The 17,734-nt window shown below is 47.7% G+C and overlaps 1 protein-coding gene across 1 annotated transcript in view; it reads right to left on the minus strand.

Annotated features, from left to right (window-relative positions):
• Window positions 1–306: 306 nt before the first annotated feature.
• The window catches only part of cd44b (CD44 molecule (Indian blood group) b), an 85,754-nt gene continuing 68,326 nt past the window's right edge, over window positions 307–17,734 (minus strand). Inside the window, exons 6-8 of the mRNA XM_041198129.1 lie at window positions 13,712–13,825; window positions 10,708–10,786; window positions 307–2,525 (exon numbers count right to left, since the gene is read on the minus strand). Coding sequence (XP_041054063.1) covers window positions 2,249–2,525; window positions 10,708–10,786; window positions 13,712–13,825 — 470 coding nt within the window. The 3' untranslated portion in view covers window positions 307–2,248. The remainder of the gene's footprint in view (window positions 2,526–10,707; window positions 10,787–13,711; window positions 13,826–17,734) is intronic.

Genomic DNA, 17,734 nt, shown 5'->3' on the forward strand with positions numbered 1-17,734 from the left:
GGGTAAGTCATGTGATGAAACCTCCAGGAATACATTTAATCGCAGTTAGCAACCCTAATGCAAATAGAGAAAAAACTCCATCAAGGAGTGGAGAAGGGAAGGGTATGATGGCCAGTGGTGAGGAATGGGGATCAGGAGGAGAGGGAGGATGGAAAGTTGGGAATGGGGAAGGGGAGGTCGGCAGGAGGGAAGTGGAGGGTGCATGGGTGAGGGTGGGAAGGCCTGAAGTGGGGCAGGGAAATGCGAGAAGGCCAACATGCTGTGCTGACATCAGCTTGGCCATCCAGAATGAATGATCCCTCTCACTAACCCAAAGAACAGGTTTAATCATGGTTAAAAACATGAGCTACACCCTCTGGCAGTCTGCAATACTGAGGTGATGGAATTAAACAGCCATTCTCCGCATTCCTCTGAAGATGTAGCCCATGAAGTTCCAACACATCGCCACCAAGATTGGCAGTGCACAATATTACATGCGGTTATTAAAATGAGTAGTTAAAAAAGATTAACATACAATTTCTTCACACATGCAACCCTTGATTATTTCCTTACATTTGCAGATAAATTTTATGTTCCTTGATTTGATGGGAATAGTACACTTTACCAGTCATCTGCGAGAATTTAACACTTTACTGATAAGCTGTGGAAATGGGATATTTTTTTCGATTGGCCATGCGAATTTAATGCTTTATCAGTCAGCTGTGGGAATAGAAAACTTTGCTATTTTCACCACCAAATCAGAATTATAAGTCAGGTTAATCGAATGTTAGATCCAGAGTAAAGTTCCCTCTTTACTGGCTACCAAACATTCTCACTTTTGGTATAGCACGGATCAAGTTATGAATTAAACTTCCTCTTCACCATTTTGACAACGTTCTGTGAGGCTGTTTGTAGATCAGGCCTCCCTACTATGTTCATACTGCTGTCCTCACTGAGGACATTACCAATTTGTTCGAAAACATGGAGCCTATGGTGCTGTGGAGAATTTCGCACCAGAACTGGAGTATAGTTTATTGGACTCATTTTGCTGTGTCTTTGCAGACAAAATAATCTTGGTTCAAGACTGGAGGTGAATGGACAATTTGTAACTCTCAGTATCAGCCAATACCTATTAAAACTGTCTGCTTTATTGCTCTTACAAGCGATTTCTGGAATCAATGTGGAAGTGATTGTTTCAGAAGGAAGAGAAAATATTGCAAGATAAATAGATGAGATGTAGTGACATGACAATGTTCACAAGTCGAGACTCGAGTCTGAGTCAGATGTTATGAGGATTATATGTTGAACTGGGCTCTAATTGAAGCATGCATTTAAGCATGGCCACTAGTAGATGGAGAAGCTGTACCTGTACCCTCCCCAACCCCCAGGATGAATACATCTTCTGTCACTCATAGCTCAGAGCATCTCATCCTACCATCTGAATGACAAAGTGAACTATTCAAGGGTCGGCTAATGGCCCACATTCCTTTCACGTAACTCCCCTTAGTATGGGTGTGATGAATATTAGGAGCAAAGCTGAAGCAAGGGGGAAAGAGAGTTGAGAGGGAAGGGGAAGCACTTCATATTAAAACATCATTCAAAGGTACCAACAGCAGGGTCCGTCACTGGAATGAAACAGCTTGACGTGAAAGCGACACGGGCTGACACGCAAGTGAAATGATCCAATGCATAACTGACATGATCCAACATGACAGCATCATGGTTCGATACAAGAGCAAAATCTATCTGACATGGGAGCAACACAAGAGGAAAATGGTTTGTTTCAGGACCGACACAGTCCAACACAAGAACATTATGGAATGACACGAGAATGACACAGACTGGCACAAGAATGGCATGTGAACGACACAGACTGACAAGAGAATGACACAGACTGTTATGAGATCAAAACAGTTTGACCCAAGGCCGACACATTCAACAGGGAATGAAACAATCTAACACAAGAGTGACATGTTCAACATGGGAACGACAGTTCAAAGCAATGATGAAATGTTTTGACTTGAGCGTAGAATAATCAGAAATAAGAGTGACATGTTTCGACAAGAAGGTGAAATGGTCTCTGCTTATGAAGATACAATGTGTTTCAAGCAGACATTGTAAACACTGGTCCTTGAAGAGCTTTAGAGGATGTAACACAAAGCTTATCAAAGGGCTGACAGACACATTTCGTAAATTTGCATTCAGTCAGTGACATATGAAGAGTGTGGAAATGACAGGAGCAGAGCTTCATCACCATCTCGTACTCCACCTAGCTCTTGGCCTCTTCCTCCTGTGTAGCTCTTATCGTCTCTCTATTGGACGGTTCTCCTGATTCCTCCCCATTCATTAACCTGGCAGCTTCAGCTGGTTCAGACACAACCTCCACATCATCTTTGTTCATCAGCTGGATCCATTCATCTGATCTCTTTATGTCAGCTTTCAGGCCACATTCTTCCACCAAGTCTCTCCCGTTCCCATTCTCCATGATGGCTGCATTACCTCCTCTTGGTCTGGTGACAGGCAGACTTTTCTTCCGTCCACACAATCTGGCAATAAAAGTTTAGAGTTACTGCACTTAAGTGATCAGTCATTTTAATCTTACATTTATTATAACAAACAAATCAGTTAATGATAAAAGGTGAAAATTAATAGGAGCATAAGGCAAGTCAATAATGAACAAGGATTAGTCATTCCAACAACAGGAATAGAATGCCCAGACACCGCAGAGCGCCCAGACACCGCAGAGCGCCCAGACACCCAGACGCACAGACAGTGCAGACACCGCAGAGCGCCCAGACACCGCAGAGCGCCCAGACACCCAGACGCACAGACACCCAGACGCACAGACAGTGCAGACACCGCAGAGCGCCCAGACACCGCAGAGCGCCCAGACACCCAGACGCACAGACAGTGCAGACACCGCAGAGCGCCCAGACACCCAGACGCACAGACAGTGCAGACACCGCAGAGCGCCCAGACACCGCAGAGCGCCCAGACACCCAGACGCACAGACAGTGCAGACACCGCAGAGCGCCCAGACACCCAGACGCACAGACAGTGCAGACACCGCAGAGCGCCCAGACACCGCAGAGCGCCCAGACACCCAGACGCACAGACAGTGCAGACACCGCAGAGCGCCCAGACACCGCAGAGCGCCCAGACACCGCAGAGCGCCCAGACACCGCAGAGCGCCCAGACACCCAGACGCACAGACAGTGCAGACACCGCAGAGCGCCCAGACATCGCAGAGCGCCCAGACATCGCAGAGCGCCCAGACACCGCAGAGCGCCCAGACACCCAGACGCACAGACAGTGCAGACACCGCAGAGCGCCCAGACACCGCAGAGCGCCCAGACATCGCAGAGCGCCCAGACATAGCAGAGCGCCCAGACACCCAGACGCACAGACAGTGCAGACACCGCAGAGCGCCCAGACACCGCAGAGCGCCCAGACATCGCAGAGCGCCCAGACATAGCAGAGCGCCCAGACACCCAGACGCACAGACAGTGCAGACACCGCAGAGCGCCCAGACACCGCAGAGCGCCCAGACATCGCAGAGCGCCCAGACATAGCAGAGCGCCCAGACACCCAGGCGCACAGACAGTGCAGACACCGCAGAGCGCCCAGACACCGCAGAGCGCCCAGACATCGCAGAGCGCCCAGACATAGCAGAGCACCCAGACACCCAGACGCACAGACAGTGCAGACACCGCAGAGCGCCCAGACACCGCAGAGCGCCCAGACATCGCAGAATGCCCAGACATAGCACAGTACCCAAACCCCACAGAATGCCCAGACACCACAGAGTACCGAGACACAGCAGAGCATCCAGACACCGCAGAGAGCCCAGACAACACAGAATGCCCAGACATTGCAGAATGCCCAGACATCGCAGAGCACCTAGACGTCGCAGAATGCCCAGACATTGCAGAGCACCTAGACATCGCAGAATGCCCAGACATTGCAGAATGTCCAGACACCACAGAGCATCCAGACACCGCAGAGAGCCCAGACAACACAGAATGCCCAGACATTGCAGAATGCCCAGACATCGCAGAGCACCTAGACATTGCAGAATGTCTAGACATTGCAGAGCACCCAGACACCGCAGAGCACCCAGACATCACAGAGTGCTCAGACACCAAAGAGCTCTCTACGGTGTCGAGCGCTTTGCAATATCTGGACACTCTGCATTATCTGGGTGCTCGGCAGTGCCTGGGTTTTTAAAATTCATTCATGCAGACACTGTGCAGCACCCAGACACCGCGCAGAACCCAGATACCGCGCAGCACCCAGACACGCGCAGCACCCAGACACCGCGCAGCACCCAGATATCGCGCAGCACCCAGACACCGCGCAGCACCCAGACACCACGCAGCACCCAGACATCAGGCAGCACCCAGACACCGCGCAGCACCCAGATACCGCGCAGCACCCAGACACCGCGCAGCACCCAGACACCGCGCAGCACCCAGACATCAGGCAGCACCCAGATACCGCGCAGCACCCAGATACCACGCAGCACCCAGACACCGCGCAGCACCCAGATACCGCGCAGCACCTAGATACCGCGCAGCACCCAGACACCGCGCAGCACCCAGATACCGCGCAGCACCCAGACACCGCGCAGCACCCAGATACCGCGCAGCACCCAGACACCGCGCAGCACCCAGATACCGCGCAGCACCCAGACATCAGGCAGCACCCAGACACCGCGCAGCACCCAGATAACGGGCAGCACCCAGACACCGCGCAGCACCCAGACATCAGGCAGCACCCAGATACCGCGCAGCACCCAGACACCATGCAGCACCCAGATACCGTGCAGCACCCAGATAACGGGCAGCACCCAGACACTGCGGAGCACCCAGGTACTGCAGAGCGCCCAGACATCACAGAGCACCCAGGCATCACAGAGCACCCAGACATCACAGAGCACCCAGACACTGCACAGCACCCAGACACTGCAAAGCGCCTAGACACTGCACAGCACCCAGACACTGCACAGCACCCAGACACCCCACAGCATCCAGACACTGTAGAGCACCCAGACATCACAGAGCACCCATACACCACAGAGCACCCAGACATCCATCTTCACCCAAGAGAATGAGAATGAAGGTATGGAACTCGGGGAGAGAGACGGCGAGGTTCTTAAGCAAATTGATAGGGGGGGTGACAAGGTATTGGAGGTGTTGGACGCTTAAAAGTGGACAAATCTCCAGGTCCGGATGATTTGTGTCCCAGACTGCTGAGGGAGGCAAGGGAGGAGATCACAGGGGCTCTGACCCGAATTTTTAATTCCTCTCTGGCCACAGGGAAGGTGCCAGAGGACTGGAGAACAGCTAATGTGGTTCCGCTATTTAAGAAGGGTTGTAGAGAGAAGCCAGGGAACTACAGGCCAGTGAGTCTCACGTCAGTGGTAGAGAAACTATCGGAGAAAGTTCTGAAGGAGAGAATCTATCTCCACTTGGAGAGGCAAGGTTTGATCAGGGATAGTCAGCATGGCTTTGTCAGAGGGAGGTCATGCCTAACAAATTTGATTGAATTATTTGAGGAGGTAGCCAGGTGTATAGATGAGATTAGTGTAGTTGATGTAGTTTATATGATTTCAGCAAAGCCTTTGACAAGCTCCCACATGGGACACTTATAAAGAAGGCAAAGGCACATGGGATACAGGGTAATTTGATAAGGTGGATTCAAAATTGGCTTAGTTGTAGGAGACAGAGGGTGATGACAGAAGGATGCTTTAGTGACTGGAAGCCAGTGTCCAGTGGCGTACCACAGGGATCTGTGCTCGGTCCCCTATTATTTGTCATTTATATAAACGACATAGATGATTATGTGGGGGGTAGGATTAGTAAGTTTGTGGATGACACAAAGATTGGCCAGGTGGTTAACAGCGGGTTGAGTGTCTTGGACTACAGGAAGATATAGACGGGATGGTCAGATGGGCAGATATGTGGCAGATGGAATTTAACCCTGGAAAGTGTGAGGTGATACACTTTGGAAGGAGTAATTTGACAAGGAAGTATTCAATGAAAAGCATGACACTAGGAAGTTCAGAGGAACAAAGGGACCTTGGCGTGTGTGTCCATAGATCTCTGAAGGCAGAGGGGCATGTTAATGGGGTGGTGAAAAAGGCATATGGAACGCTTGCCTTTATCAATCGTGGCATAGTTTACAAAAGTAGGGAGATCATGTTGGAGTTGTATAGAATCTCGGTGAGGCCATAGCTGGAGTACTGTGTGCAGTTCTGGACCCCACATTATTGGAAGGATGTGATTGCACTGGAGGGGGTGCAGAGGAGATTCACCAGGATGTTGCCTGGGATGAAACATTTAAGTTATGAAGAGAGGTTGAATAGAATTGGGTTGTTTTCATTGGAGCAGAGAAGACTGAGGGTGACCTGATCGAGGTGTACAAGATTATGAGGGGCATGGACAGAATGGATAGGGAGCAGCTGTTCCCCTTAGTTGAAGGATCAGTCGCAAGGGGACATAAGTTCAAGGTGAGGGGCAGGAGGTTTAGGGGGGATGTGAGGAAAAACTTTTTTACCCAGAGGATGGTGACGGTTTGGAATGTGCTGCCTGGGAGGGTGGTGGAGGCAGGTTGCCTCACATCCTTTAAAAGTACCTGGATGAGCACTTGGCACGTCATAACATTCAAGGCTATGGGCCAAGTGCTGGTAAATGGGATTAGGCAGGTAGGTCACGTGTTTCTCCTGAAAGGCCTCTTCTGCACTGTGTGATTCTGTGACATCACAGAGCACCCAGACGCCACAGAGCACGCAGATACCGCAGAGCACCCAGATACCGCAGAGCACCCAGGCATCACAGATACCGCACAGCATTCAGACACTGCACAGTACTCAGACCTTGCAGAGCACCCAGGCATAGCAGAGCACCCAGACATTGCAAAGCAGTAAGCCATTGCAGAGTGCCCAGGTATTGCACAGTATGCAGGCATTTAGCAAAACAGCATTGAAAAGGGTATTTCAGCCTATATAACAGGAAAGGTAGGTAAAATGTTGCAGAGCAAGATACATAATAACATAATAAATAGGAGTAGGATGAGGCCTTTCAGCCCATTTTAGTCTTCTTCGCCATTCAATGAGATCATGGCTGATCTTCAACTTCAATGTCATTTTCCTGCACTATCCCCGTATCCCTCGAAGTTTTTAATATGTAGAATCTCAGTCTTGAACATACTCACCAACCTCCATAGCACTCTGGGGCAGATACTTCCAAAGATTCACCACTCTCTGAGTGAGTGAAGAAATTCCTCCTCATTCTCAGTCCTAAATGGCCTACCCTTAACCTGAGACTGTGTCTCCTGGTTCCTCCAACCAGGGGAAACATTCTTCCTGCATCTACTCTGCCGAGCCCTGTAAGAAATTTATATGTTTGAATGAGATCATCTGTCATTCTAAACTTCCAAACTCCAGAGAGTAAAGGCCCAGTCCATTTAATCTTTCCTCATAGGACTACCCCTCCATCCTGGGAATTAGTTTGGTGACCCTCTGTTGCACTCCCTCTATGGCAAGTATTTCTTTCCTTGGGTAAGGAGACCAAAACTGCACTCAATACTCCAAGTATGGTCTCACAAAGGCTCCATATAATTACAGTAAGAAATCTTTACCCCTTTAGTCAAATCCTCTTGTAATAAAAGCCAAAATACCATTTGCATTCTTAATTACTTGTTGCACCTGCATATCAGCTTTGAGTGACTCATGAACAAGGACACCCAAGTCCCTTTGAAGTTCAACACTTCCCAGCCTCTCACCATTTAAGAAATAGTCAGCACTTCTGTTTTCCCTACCTGGACACTCTATGGTGTCTAGGTGCTCTGTGGCACCTGGGTGCTCTGCAATATCTAGATACTCTGCAGCATCTAGGCACCCTGCAATATCTGGACACTCTGCGGTGTCTGGGCACTCTGCGGTGTCTGGGCACTCTGCGGTGTCTGGGCACTCTGCTGTGTCTGGGCACTCTGCTGTGTCTGGGCACTCTGCGGTGTCTGGGCACTCTGCGGTGTCTGGGCACTCTGCTGTGTCTGGGCACTCTGCGGTGTCTGGGCACTCTGCTGTGTCTGGGCACTCTGCTGTGTCTGGGCACTCTGCTGTGTCTGGACAAAGTGGATATCATCACATTTCTCCACATTCTATTCCATCTGCCAATTTTTGCCCATTCTCTTAGCCTCTCCAATTCCTCCAGAAGTGTCTTTGCATCCTCCTCACAACTCATACTTCCACCTAGTTTTGTGTCATCAGCAAACTCAGAAATATTACATTTAATCCCCACATCCAAATCATTGGTATAGATTGTGAATAGCTTGGACCCAAGCGCTGATTCTTGTAGTACCTCACAGGTCACTTCCTGTCAACCTGAAAATGACCCATTTATTTCTCCCCTCTGGTTTCTGCTAGTTAACCAGTTTTCAGTCCATGGCAGTATATTCCCCCTAATCCCATGTGCTCTAATTTTATTTACCAACCTCTTGTGTGGGATCTAATCAAAAGCTTTCAGAAAATCTAAATACACAACATCTACCCCTTTCCCCTTATCTATTCTGCTAGCTCCATCCTCAAAAAACTGCAACAGGTTATTTAAACATAATTTCCCTTTTATAAATCCATGTTGACTCCGCAGAAACTATCCCAGAGTCCAAATAATTTTGAAAAGTGACAGCCAGTCTCTTGTCTCCACAGCCACCTCTTTCAGTAGAATCAGTGCCAGCAGTGGCAACTCAATCTTCTGAGTGATCTGAACATGGTTGCTAAATGCAATAAAAATGCATTTTATGCAGAAAGAAGGTGAGGGAGAGTCTGCAATTAAGCACAGTCCCTAATCCAAGTACACAGGAAATAAGGACAGAGGGAAAAAAACAGACACATCATAATCCAGATACCCAGGAAATGGATGTGAAGGGGAACACTACAGGACCTTTCTTCCACCATAAGGTCTGAAATGGGGATGTTCGTTGATGATTGTACAATGTTCAGCATAACTCGTGACTCCTCAGATACTGAAGCAATCTATGTCCAAATGCAGCAAGACTTGGACAATATCCAGGCTTGGGCTGAGAAGTGGCAAGTAACATTCACACCACATAAGTGTCAGGCAATGACCATCTACAACAAGACAGAATCCAACCATCGCCCCTTGACATTTAATGGAATTGCCGTCACTGAATCCCCCATTATCAATACCCCAGGGATTATTATTGATGAAAATCTGAACTGGGCTAGCCATATAAATACTGTGACTACAAGATTCAGGTCAGAGGCTAGGAATCCTGCAGTGAGTAACTCATCTCCTGACTCCCCAAAGCCTATCCACCATCTACACGGCCCAAGTCAGGAGTGTGATGGAATACTCCACATTTACTTGGATGAGTGCAGCTCTCACAACACTCAAGTAGCTCGACACCGTCCAGGACAAAGCAGCTGGCTTTATTGACATCCCATCCATAAACATTCACTCCCTCCCCCACCTATGCACAGTGGCAGCAGTGTGTACCATCTACAAGATGCACTGAAGAACTCAGCAAGCCTCCTAACGCAGCACCTTCCAAACCCATGAACACTATCATCTAAAAGGACAAGGGCAGCAGATAGATGGGAACACCACCACCTGCAAGTTCCCCTCCAAGTTACTCACCATCCTGATTTGGAAATATATCGCTGTTCCTACACTGCCGCTGGGTCAAAATCCTAGAACTCCCTCTCTAACAGTGCTGTAGGCGTACCTACACCACATGGACTGCAGCGGTTCAAGAAGGCAGCTCATCACCGCCTTCTCAAGGGCAACTATGGATGGGCAATAAGTGCTGGCTTAGCCAGCGACGCCCATATCCTGTAAATTAATTTTTGAAAACACACCATCCAAATACACAGGAAATGGGTGTGGAGGGCCAGGCATATAATACAATACACAGGAAATGGGGCTGAATTGGGAAACAATACAGGCATGCGTGCTCTACAATGGGATCTTCAGGCTGGTTGAAATGCTTAAATTAAAATTCAAGTCCCTGGTCCATGAATGGAGGCTGAAATCTAAAAAGGGACAAAATAGCAATGTGAAAGAAAGAAGCCCAGGTTTCCAAGAACAAACCTCAGCAGGAATCTCTGTACAGGTGCTCAGCAAGCACCCTTGTCTTAGCCCAACAGCAACTTTCTTTATCTGGATTGAACCAAAGAAATTGCCACATTTTCTCTGATTGGATCAGAGAGGGTTATGTCAGCAATAGTGTTCATTGCCTCTTTCCGGCCTGCGAGCTTGCTGACAGTGCCTGTGTGTGGATTCCAGTGTTACCTGATCTTGCTGGAACATCAGGATGGCGAGTATTTGACATTGTCTTCCAGGCTGTTGAGCCCAGTTTTTGAGGCATTGCTCTGGACCTGATAGGTGAAATTAATCTCACAATGTTCAGATAGCTATTTAAAATTGAGCCAGTGCTAACTGTGGATCTTTATCTCACAATTTGGCACTTCCATCTATTAGATTGACGAGGAACCTGTGGCTCCCTTTGTCCACCTCTTCTTCCTCCCCACATTGCCACAACATCTCCCCTCGCCCCACCACCAATCAACACAGTTCCAGGATAGGTTGCCCACCCAATATAAGTGGCAAACTGTGCCTCGCTGCTGCCCTGCTGGCCATGCCCTGGCTACCTGAGGGAGAGTTGCCCCAGTCCTTGAGATTGTAGAGGTTGGGGCCTTCCTACCTTTTGCTGTAAATGATCACCAGTCCACCAATTACAATGATGAGAAGTGACACGATGATTCCAACCACAATCAGCCAGTCTGAAAAAGAGAGAAAATCATTGCCTGGTAACTAAACCTGAGAAAACCCGTTATCTAGAACATGTTAAACTTTTAAATTGGTGACAATTAATAGAAATACCAGGGCGGATTTGTCTCTTAAGGCGTCAGCTGTGACTCAGCAGTGGCATCTTGTCCCCGAAAGAAGATTTTGGGTAAAAGTCCCAGTGACTGTCCCCTGTTGGGATTCCCATCACCCTGTGACTGGCCCCCAGTCAGGATTCCCATCACCCAGTGACTGCCCCTGTTTGGATTCCCATCATCCAGTGACTGTCCCTTGTTGGGATTCCCATCACCCTGTGACTGGCCCCCATTCGGGATTCCCATCACCCAGTGACTGACCCTATTTGGATTCCCATCATCCAGTGACTTCCCCCTGTTGGGATTCCTGTCACCCAGTTACTGCCACCTTCTGGGATTCCTATCACACAGTTATTGTCCCTGCTGGGATTCCCATCACCCTGTGACCGGCTCCTGCTGGGTTTCCCATCACCCTGTGACCGGCTCCTGCTGGGTTTCCCATCACCCTGTGACTGTCACCTGTTGGGATTCCCACCACCCAGTGATTGTTCCTTGTTGGGATTCCTGTCACCCAGTTACTGCCCCCTGCTGAGATTCCCATCACACAGTGACTGGCCCCTGCTGGGATTCCCATCACCTGGTGACTGCCCCTTGCTCGGATTCCCATCACCCAGTGACTGTCCCCTACTGGGATTCCCATCACCAAGTGACTGCCCCCTGTTGGCATTCACATCACCCAGTGACTGCCCCTTGCTGGATCACTCAGGTAGGCCGAGATGGGGAGGACTAGGGCCAGTGTGGGTGGGGCGGGTGGAGAGGTTGTGGGGATAGGTTGTTGGAGGTCAATCATCTCAGTTCCAGGATATCACTGCAAGAGTTCCTCAGGGTAGTGTCCTTGGCCCAACCATCATCAGCTGCTTCATCATTGACCTGCCTTCCATCATAAGGTCAGAAGTGGAGATGTTCGCTGATGATTGCACAATGTTCAGCACCATTCGCGACTCCTCAAATACTGAGGCAATCCATGTCCAAATGCAGCAAAACCTGGACAATATCCAGGCTTGGGCTGACAAGTGGCACGTAACATTTGCACCACACAAGTGCCAAGCAATGTCCATCTCCAACAAGAGAGAATCTAACCATTGTCCTTTGACATTCAATGGCATTAGCATGGCTGCATCTTCCACTATCAACATCCAGGGGGTTACCATTGACCAGAAACTGAACTGGACTAGCCATATGAATACTATGGCTATAAGAGCATGTCAGAGACCAAGAATTCTGTCACTTCCTGACACCTCAAAGCCTGTCCACCATCTATAAGGCACAAGTCAGGAGTGTGATGGAATACTCTCCACTTGCCAAAACGAGTGTAGCTCCAACAACATTCAAGAAGCTCAACACCATCCAGGACAAGGCAGCCCACTTGATTGGTGCCGTATCCACAAACATTCACTCCCTCCACCACCGATGCACAGTGGCAGCAGTGTGTACCATCTACAAGATGCACTGCAGAAACTTGCCAAGGTTCCTTATACAGCACTTTCCAAACCCACAACCACTACCATCTAGAAGGACAAGGGCAGCAGATAGATGGGAACACCACCACCTGGATGTTCCCCTCCAAGTCACTCACCATCCTGACTTGGAAATATATCGCCGTTTCTTCACTGTTTCTGGGTCAAAATCCCTTCCTAAAAGCGCTGTGGGTGTACCTACACATCATGAACTGCAATGGTTCAAGAAGGCAGCTCACCACACCTTCTCAAGGGCAATTAGGGATGGGCAATAAATGTTTGCCTAGCCAGTGATACGCACATCCTATGAAACAATTTTTTAAAAGCCTCTGATTGGCCAGTAGCTCTCAGGGGCGGGAAGTTCCTCCTGACAATGGTGAGGACCCCAACTTCAACCAGGTAAGTGCCTGAGTGGTACCAAATCAGATCAAAGGGGACACGGAATGGCCATAGCGGAGTTGCCACCAGCTGACCAGCCAGTAGACGGGCTCACTGCCACGAGTATTTAATCCCACCCATTCTCAGCATATTGCTCTTTCAAATCTGAGGCCTGTCTTCAAATCCACCCCAGACTGATGAGTTGATGGTCCCTTCTTTCCAGTGAAGCAGAATAAAAACAGGGTGAGCGCATATTGCCCTTATACCTCTGGGACACGGGTTGGATTAGCAACCCAGGCTAATGAGGTGAAAGGCTTCATCCCTCCACCAGTTGCGATGGTGCCATATAAAGGGCGGCTCCGTCAGGCTAGGTCCTGTTCACGGGATCTGCTGGGCAGCTGGCATGGCAGACTGACAACCCAAACTGGCACAATGAAGTGCTCTTAGAACAATCGGGCAAAGCTTTGTCTTGGTAATAAAGTATGTGATATGCAACTTAGGAAAGCTTCATAACAGGCACAGGGTAATAAAAGTAGACCGTTCCTCAGTCAACTAAAATTATATTTTTGCCCTATGTTTGAAATAATGAATTGCAAAGTATGAGGTATGAGATAGCTGGCAGGATATTTCAATGAAACACAGACTTCATTGAATCTAAAGTCTATTAGTTCAAATTATCTGATCATATTTTGCGCTAAATCCCTATTTTGTGGTGCTATTAACATTGTTCGATTTAAATTGTTAGATCATTCTAATCTTCGAACACAAAAAACAGTTAACTATACACAGACGGAAACTCATCAACACGCAATCAATTTGACATCAATTTCTGTTGTCATCTCCTACACTGGGGCAGTGTTGTCACTGAGCAGATATCTGACGGATGGCAGATTAAAGGTCTACAGATTGCTCAGACCTTTGGAAAGGTTTTGTATTGTGTGACTTGTCTGAGTAAAGGTGAAGAGAGTTTAAGAAGGATCAGGTGTCCTACCCAAGCTGACTCCAGGAGGCTTCTCTCCTACATCTGTTGCTGTTGGCTGTAACTTTAGATTGGGTCCATTATCCACAATGACAAGATCTGGTATTTCGGTGCTGCTTGGCTCATCTTGAGAAAACAGAAATAAAGACGAGTAAATTCCAAGTTTAGGCAAGACTTAGAGCACACATTTTATATAGAGGGGTCATACCCCAATCTCCAAGGCAACCGATCAAGCTATACCTGACAGGAATCAGTGATGCCATGGAATGGCCTGGCACCAGGGGAAAGAAGCCCAGCCTGACAGACCTCCTTTGGCATTCAGAAATTAACCATTTTGCAAAATTGCATGCATAATTTTTCATCAGAACATATTTCTTAAATATAAAGTACTTACCTCGAGTTTACTTCCCCTTTGGTTTCAATTCCATTTATTTATTTGAATTTGAATATTTTTTTTTAAATTTTAGTTTCTGCCCCTTCTATACTGTCCTGTTTCAGCCAGGAGTGCAGGCCAGTGTGGGCCTGTACAGTCTCCATAGCAACCCTCAATACTGTCCTACACTCTGTGGGAATGGGCAGGCCTCCTGCCTCTTTGCTACTTCTCCTGACACTGTGCAGTGTTTCATTTGACACCACACATGTCAGCAAAGTATCGTCGAGTTCTCCTGAGAGGGGGTGCAAATGCTACAAGACTCAGTGAGCTTTTCAGGTAGATTCAAAGCATCCCGTTAAAGACTGTCAGAGAAAGCTTTGTACTTCATAGCAGAGAGGAAGAGAGTCAATAAGCAAGGCTGTTCATTGCAAATCCTTCTGCACACTACAGAACTCTATTAACAAAGCAGCGGCTACTTGCTTTAGTGTCACATATAAGCCAACCATCGGTATTTGAAGTACACCCTCAGCAATTCAGGCTGCAGCCTGCGTGGCTGTATTTCCAAACAAAAGTCAGAGTGAACCAGGACCTTCCACCTAACGCCTTTCCTGAGCTCCCACCCGAGTTGGTTGCTGCTGTAAGTGTTTGAAAATCAAACATACCAGCTATGAATCAATGAGAGGAGAGTGTCAGCACATTAATTGATAGTGGAAGGAGGACAGTGTCAGCATTAACAATGAAGTCATGGAATACATAAGATCAGCGAAGCTTTTTACAAAAACAGCGAGGTTATAACAAGCAAGTTTAATTTTCTCATAAACTGGTTGCAGAGGAACTTGAGTCTCAAATGCATTGTATTGAGTGTATTTGGTAGTTTTTGGAGCAATTTTTTCTTGAACCAACAAGAAAACATCATTCTAGATGTATTAATGAGTAATCAGCCTGACTTAATGATTATCCTAACAATGGGGGAGTGCCTAACTAACTAGGCCATATGTGGTTGAATTTTATATTAGGATTGAGAAGAAGAATGAGCCATGAACTATGATTTTAAATTTGAACAAGGTTGGGAGGGATAGGCAGGAATTAACCACAGTAGACAGGACAGAAATATTAACAGATAAAATGATGAATGAACACTGGGAGCTTTTCAAATTATATTTAGCACAATACAGGACTTGTACATAACAGCAGCAAGCTGAGTGACACTTAGATGTATAAAATTAAACTGTAGCTGCTGATGCAAAATGGTTAGAAATGGAGTGCATCATAAACAGTATATAAACATTGGCAATTTGGTGAGAAGGGGAATTCCATGCAGAGGGGGCAAGAGTGTTGCTTTTTGCCTCCAAAAGTTGTGTAGTGGTTTGTGTTGAGACAGTAAGTATTTACAAATTTGACTGGTGCTATATTACTTTGTGCAAGTTAGAGTGAAGAAAAAGAACATATAAGTAGATATAACTAGTATAAGTATTTTAAGCTAAGATATGGTAGAGCAGGTTGTGTGTCTGGACTGCAGTGTATGGGAGTTTGTGGGCAACAGTCGTGTCCAGAGCACAAACACCTGCAGTAGATGTCTCCATCTCGAATCATTCCAGCTCAGAGTGATTGAGATGGAGTGTGAGTTGGAGACATTCCATCACATTTGGGAAGGGGAGAAATACTTGGATAGTTTGCTGCAGATGTCTGTCACACTTCATAGAGAGGCGTAGGTTCAGGATGAGGTTGTTGCAATTGATGGTGTACAGAGTAAAGGGAACACAGGGGAGATCGAGAAAGAGCATCCACTGAAACTAATTCTATCTCTAATGTACTTGCTTCAGGATGAGGTTGTTGTGATTGATAACAAAAACAGAATTACCTGGAAAAACTCAGCAGGTCTGGCAGCATCGGCAGAGAAGAAAAGAGTTGACATTTCAAGTCCTCATGACCCTTCGACAGAACTTGAGTTCGAGTCCAAGAAAGAGTTGAAATATAAGCTGGTTTAAGGTGTGTTGGGGGGGCGGAGAGAGAGAGAGAGAGAGAAGTGGAGGCGTTGGTGTGGTTGTAGGGACAAACAAGCAGTGATAGAAGCAGATCATCAAAAGATGTCACCAACAATAGAACAAAAGAACACATAGGTGTTAAAGTTGGTGATATTATCTAAACGAATGTGCTAATTAAGAATGGATGGTAGGGCACTCAAGGTATAGCTGTAGTGGGGGTGGGGAGAGCATAAAAGATTTAAAAATATTTAAAAATAACGGAAATAGGTGGGAAAAAGAAAAATATATATAATTTATTGGAAAAAAACAAAAGGAAGGGGGAAACAGAAAGGCGGTGGGGATGGGGGAGGGAGCTCAAGACCTAAAGTTGTTGAATTCAATATTCAGTCCGGAAGGCTGTAAAGTGCCTAGTCGGAAGATGAGGTGTTGTTCCTCCAGTTTGCGTTGAGCTTCACTGGAACAATGCAGCAAGCCAAGGACAGACATGTGGGCAAGAGAGCAGGGTGGAGTGTTAAAATGGCAAGCGACAGGGAGGTTTGGGTCATTCTTGTGGACAGACCGCAGGTGTTCTGCAAAGCGGTCGCCCAGTTTACGTTTGGTCTCTCCAATGTAGAGGAGACCACATTGGGAGCAAAGAATGCAGTAGACTAAGTTGGGGGAAATGCAAGTGAAATGCTGCTTCACTTGAAAGGAGTGTTTGGGCCCTTGGATGGTGAGGAGAGAGGAAGTGAAGGGGCAGGTGTTGCATCTTTTGCGTGGGCATGGGGTGGTGCCATAGGAGGGGGTTGAGGAGTATGGGGTGATGGAGGAGTGGACCAGGGTGTCCCGGAGGGAGCGATCCCTACGGAATGCTGATAGGGGGTGTGAAGGGAAGATGTGTTTGGTGGTGGCATCATGCTGGAGTTGGCGGAAATGGCGGAGGATGATCCTTAGAATGCGGAGGCTGGTGGGGTGATAAGTGAGGACAAGGGGGACCCTATCATGTTTCTGGGAGGGAGGAGAAGGCGTGAGGGTGGATGCGTGGGAGATGGGTCGGACATGGTTGAGGGCCCTTTCGTCAACTCTTTTCTTCTCCGCCGATGCTGCCAGACATACAGAGGTTTTCCAGGTAATTCTGTTTTTGTTTTGGATTTCCAGCATCCGCAGTTTTTTTGTTTTTATTATTATTGTTGTGATTGATAGTGTACCGAGTAAAGGGAACACAGGGGAGATAGAGAAAGAGCGTCCACTGAGACTAATTCTATCTATAATTCTATCTATAATCCCCCTGGACCATGACCCCACCACTAAACATCAAGGCATGGTTTCCAGGACTGTTACTGACCTCATCTCCTCTGGAGATCTTCCTTCCATAGCTTCCAACCTCATAGTCTCCCAACCTTGGACGGCCCGCTTCTACCCAAAATCCACAAACAGGACTATCCCAGCAGTCTGATGGTATCAGCCTGTTCCTGTCCCACGGAACTCATTTCTTGCTATCTTGACTCCATTCTCTCTCCTCTTGTCCAGTCCCTTCCCACCTACATCTGTGATTCCTCTGACACCCTACATCAAGTCAACATTTTCCAGTTCCCTGGCCCCAACCGCCTCCTCTTCACCATGGACGTCCAATCCCTCTACACCTCCATCCCCCACTGGGATGGTCTGAGGGCTCACCGCTTCTTCCTCGAACAGAGG

The sequence above is a fragment of the Carcharodon carcharias genome, chromosome 10 (genome assembly GCF_017639515.1).
Source record: "Carcharodon carcharias isolate sCarCar2 chromosome 10, sCarCar2.pri, whole genome shotgun sequence".
NCBI classification, from domain to species: Eukaryota; Metazoa; Chordata; class Chondrichthyes; order Lamniformes; family Lamnidae; genus Carcharodon; species Carcharodon carcharias.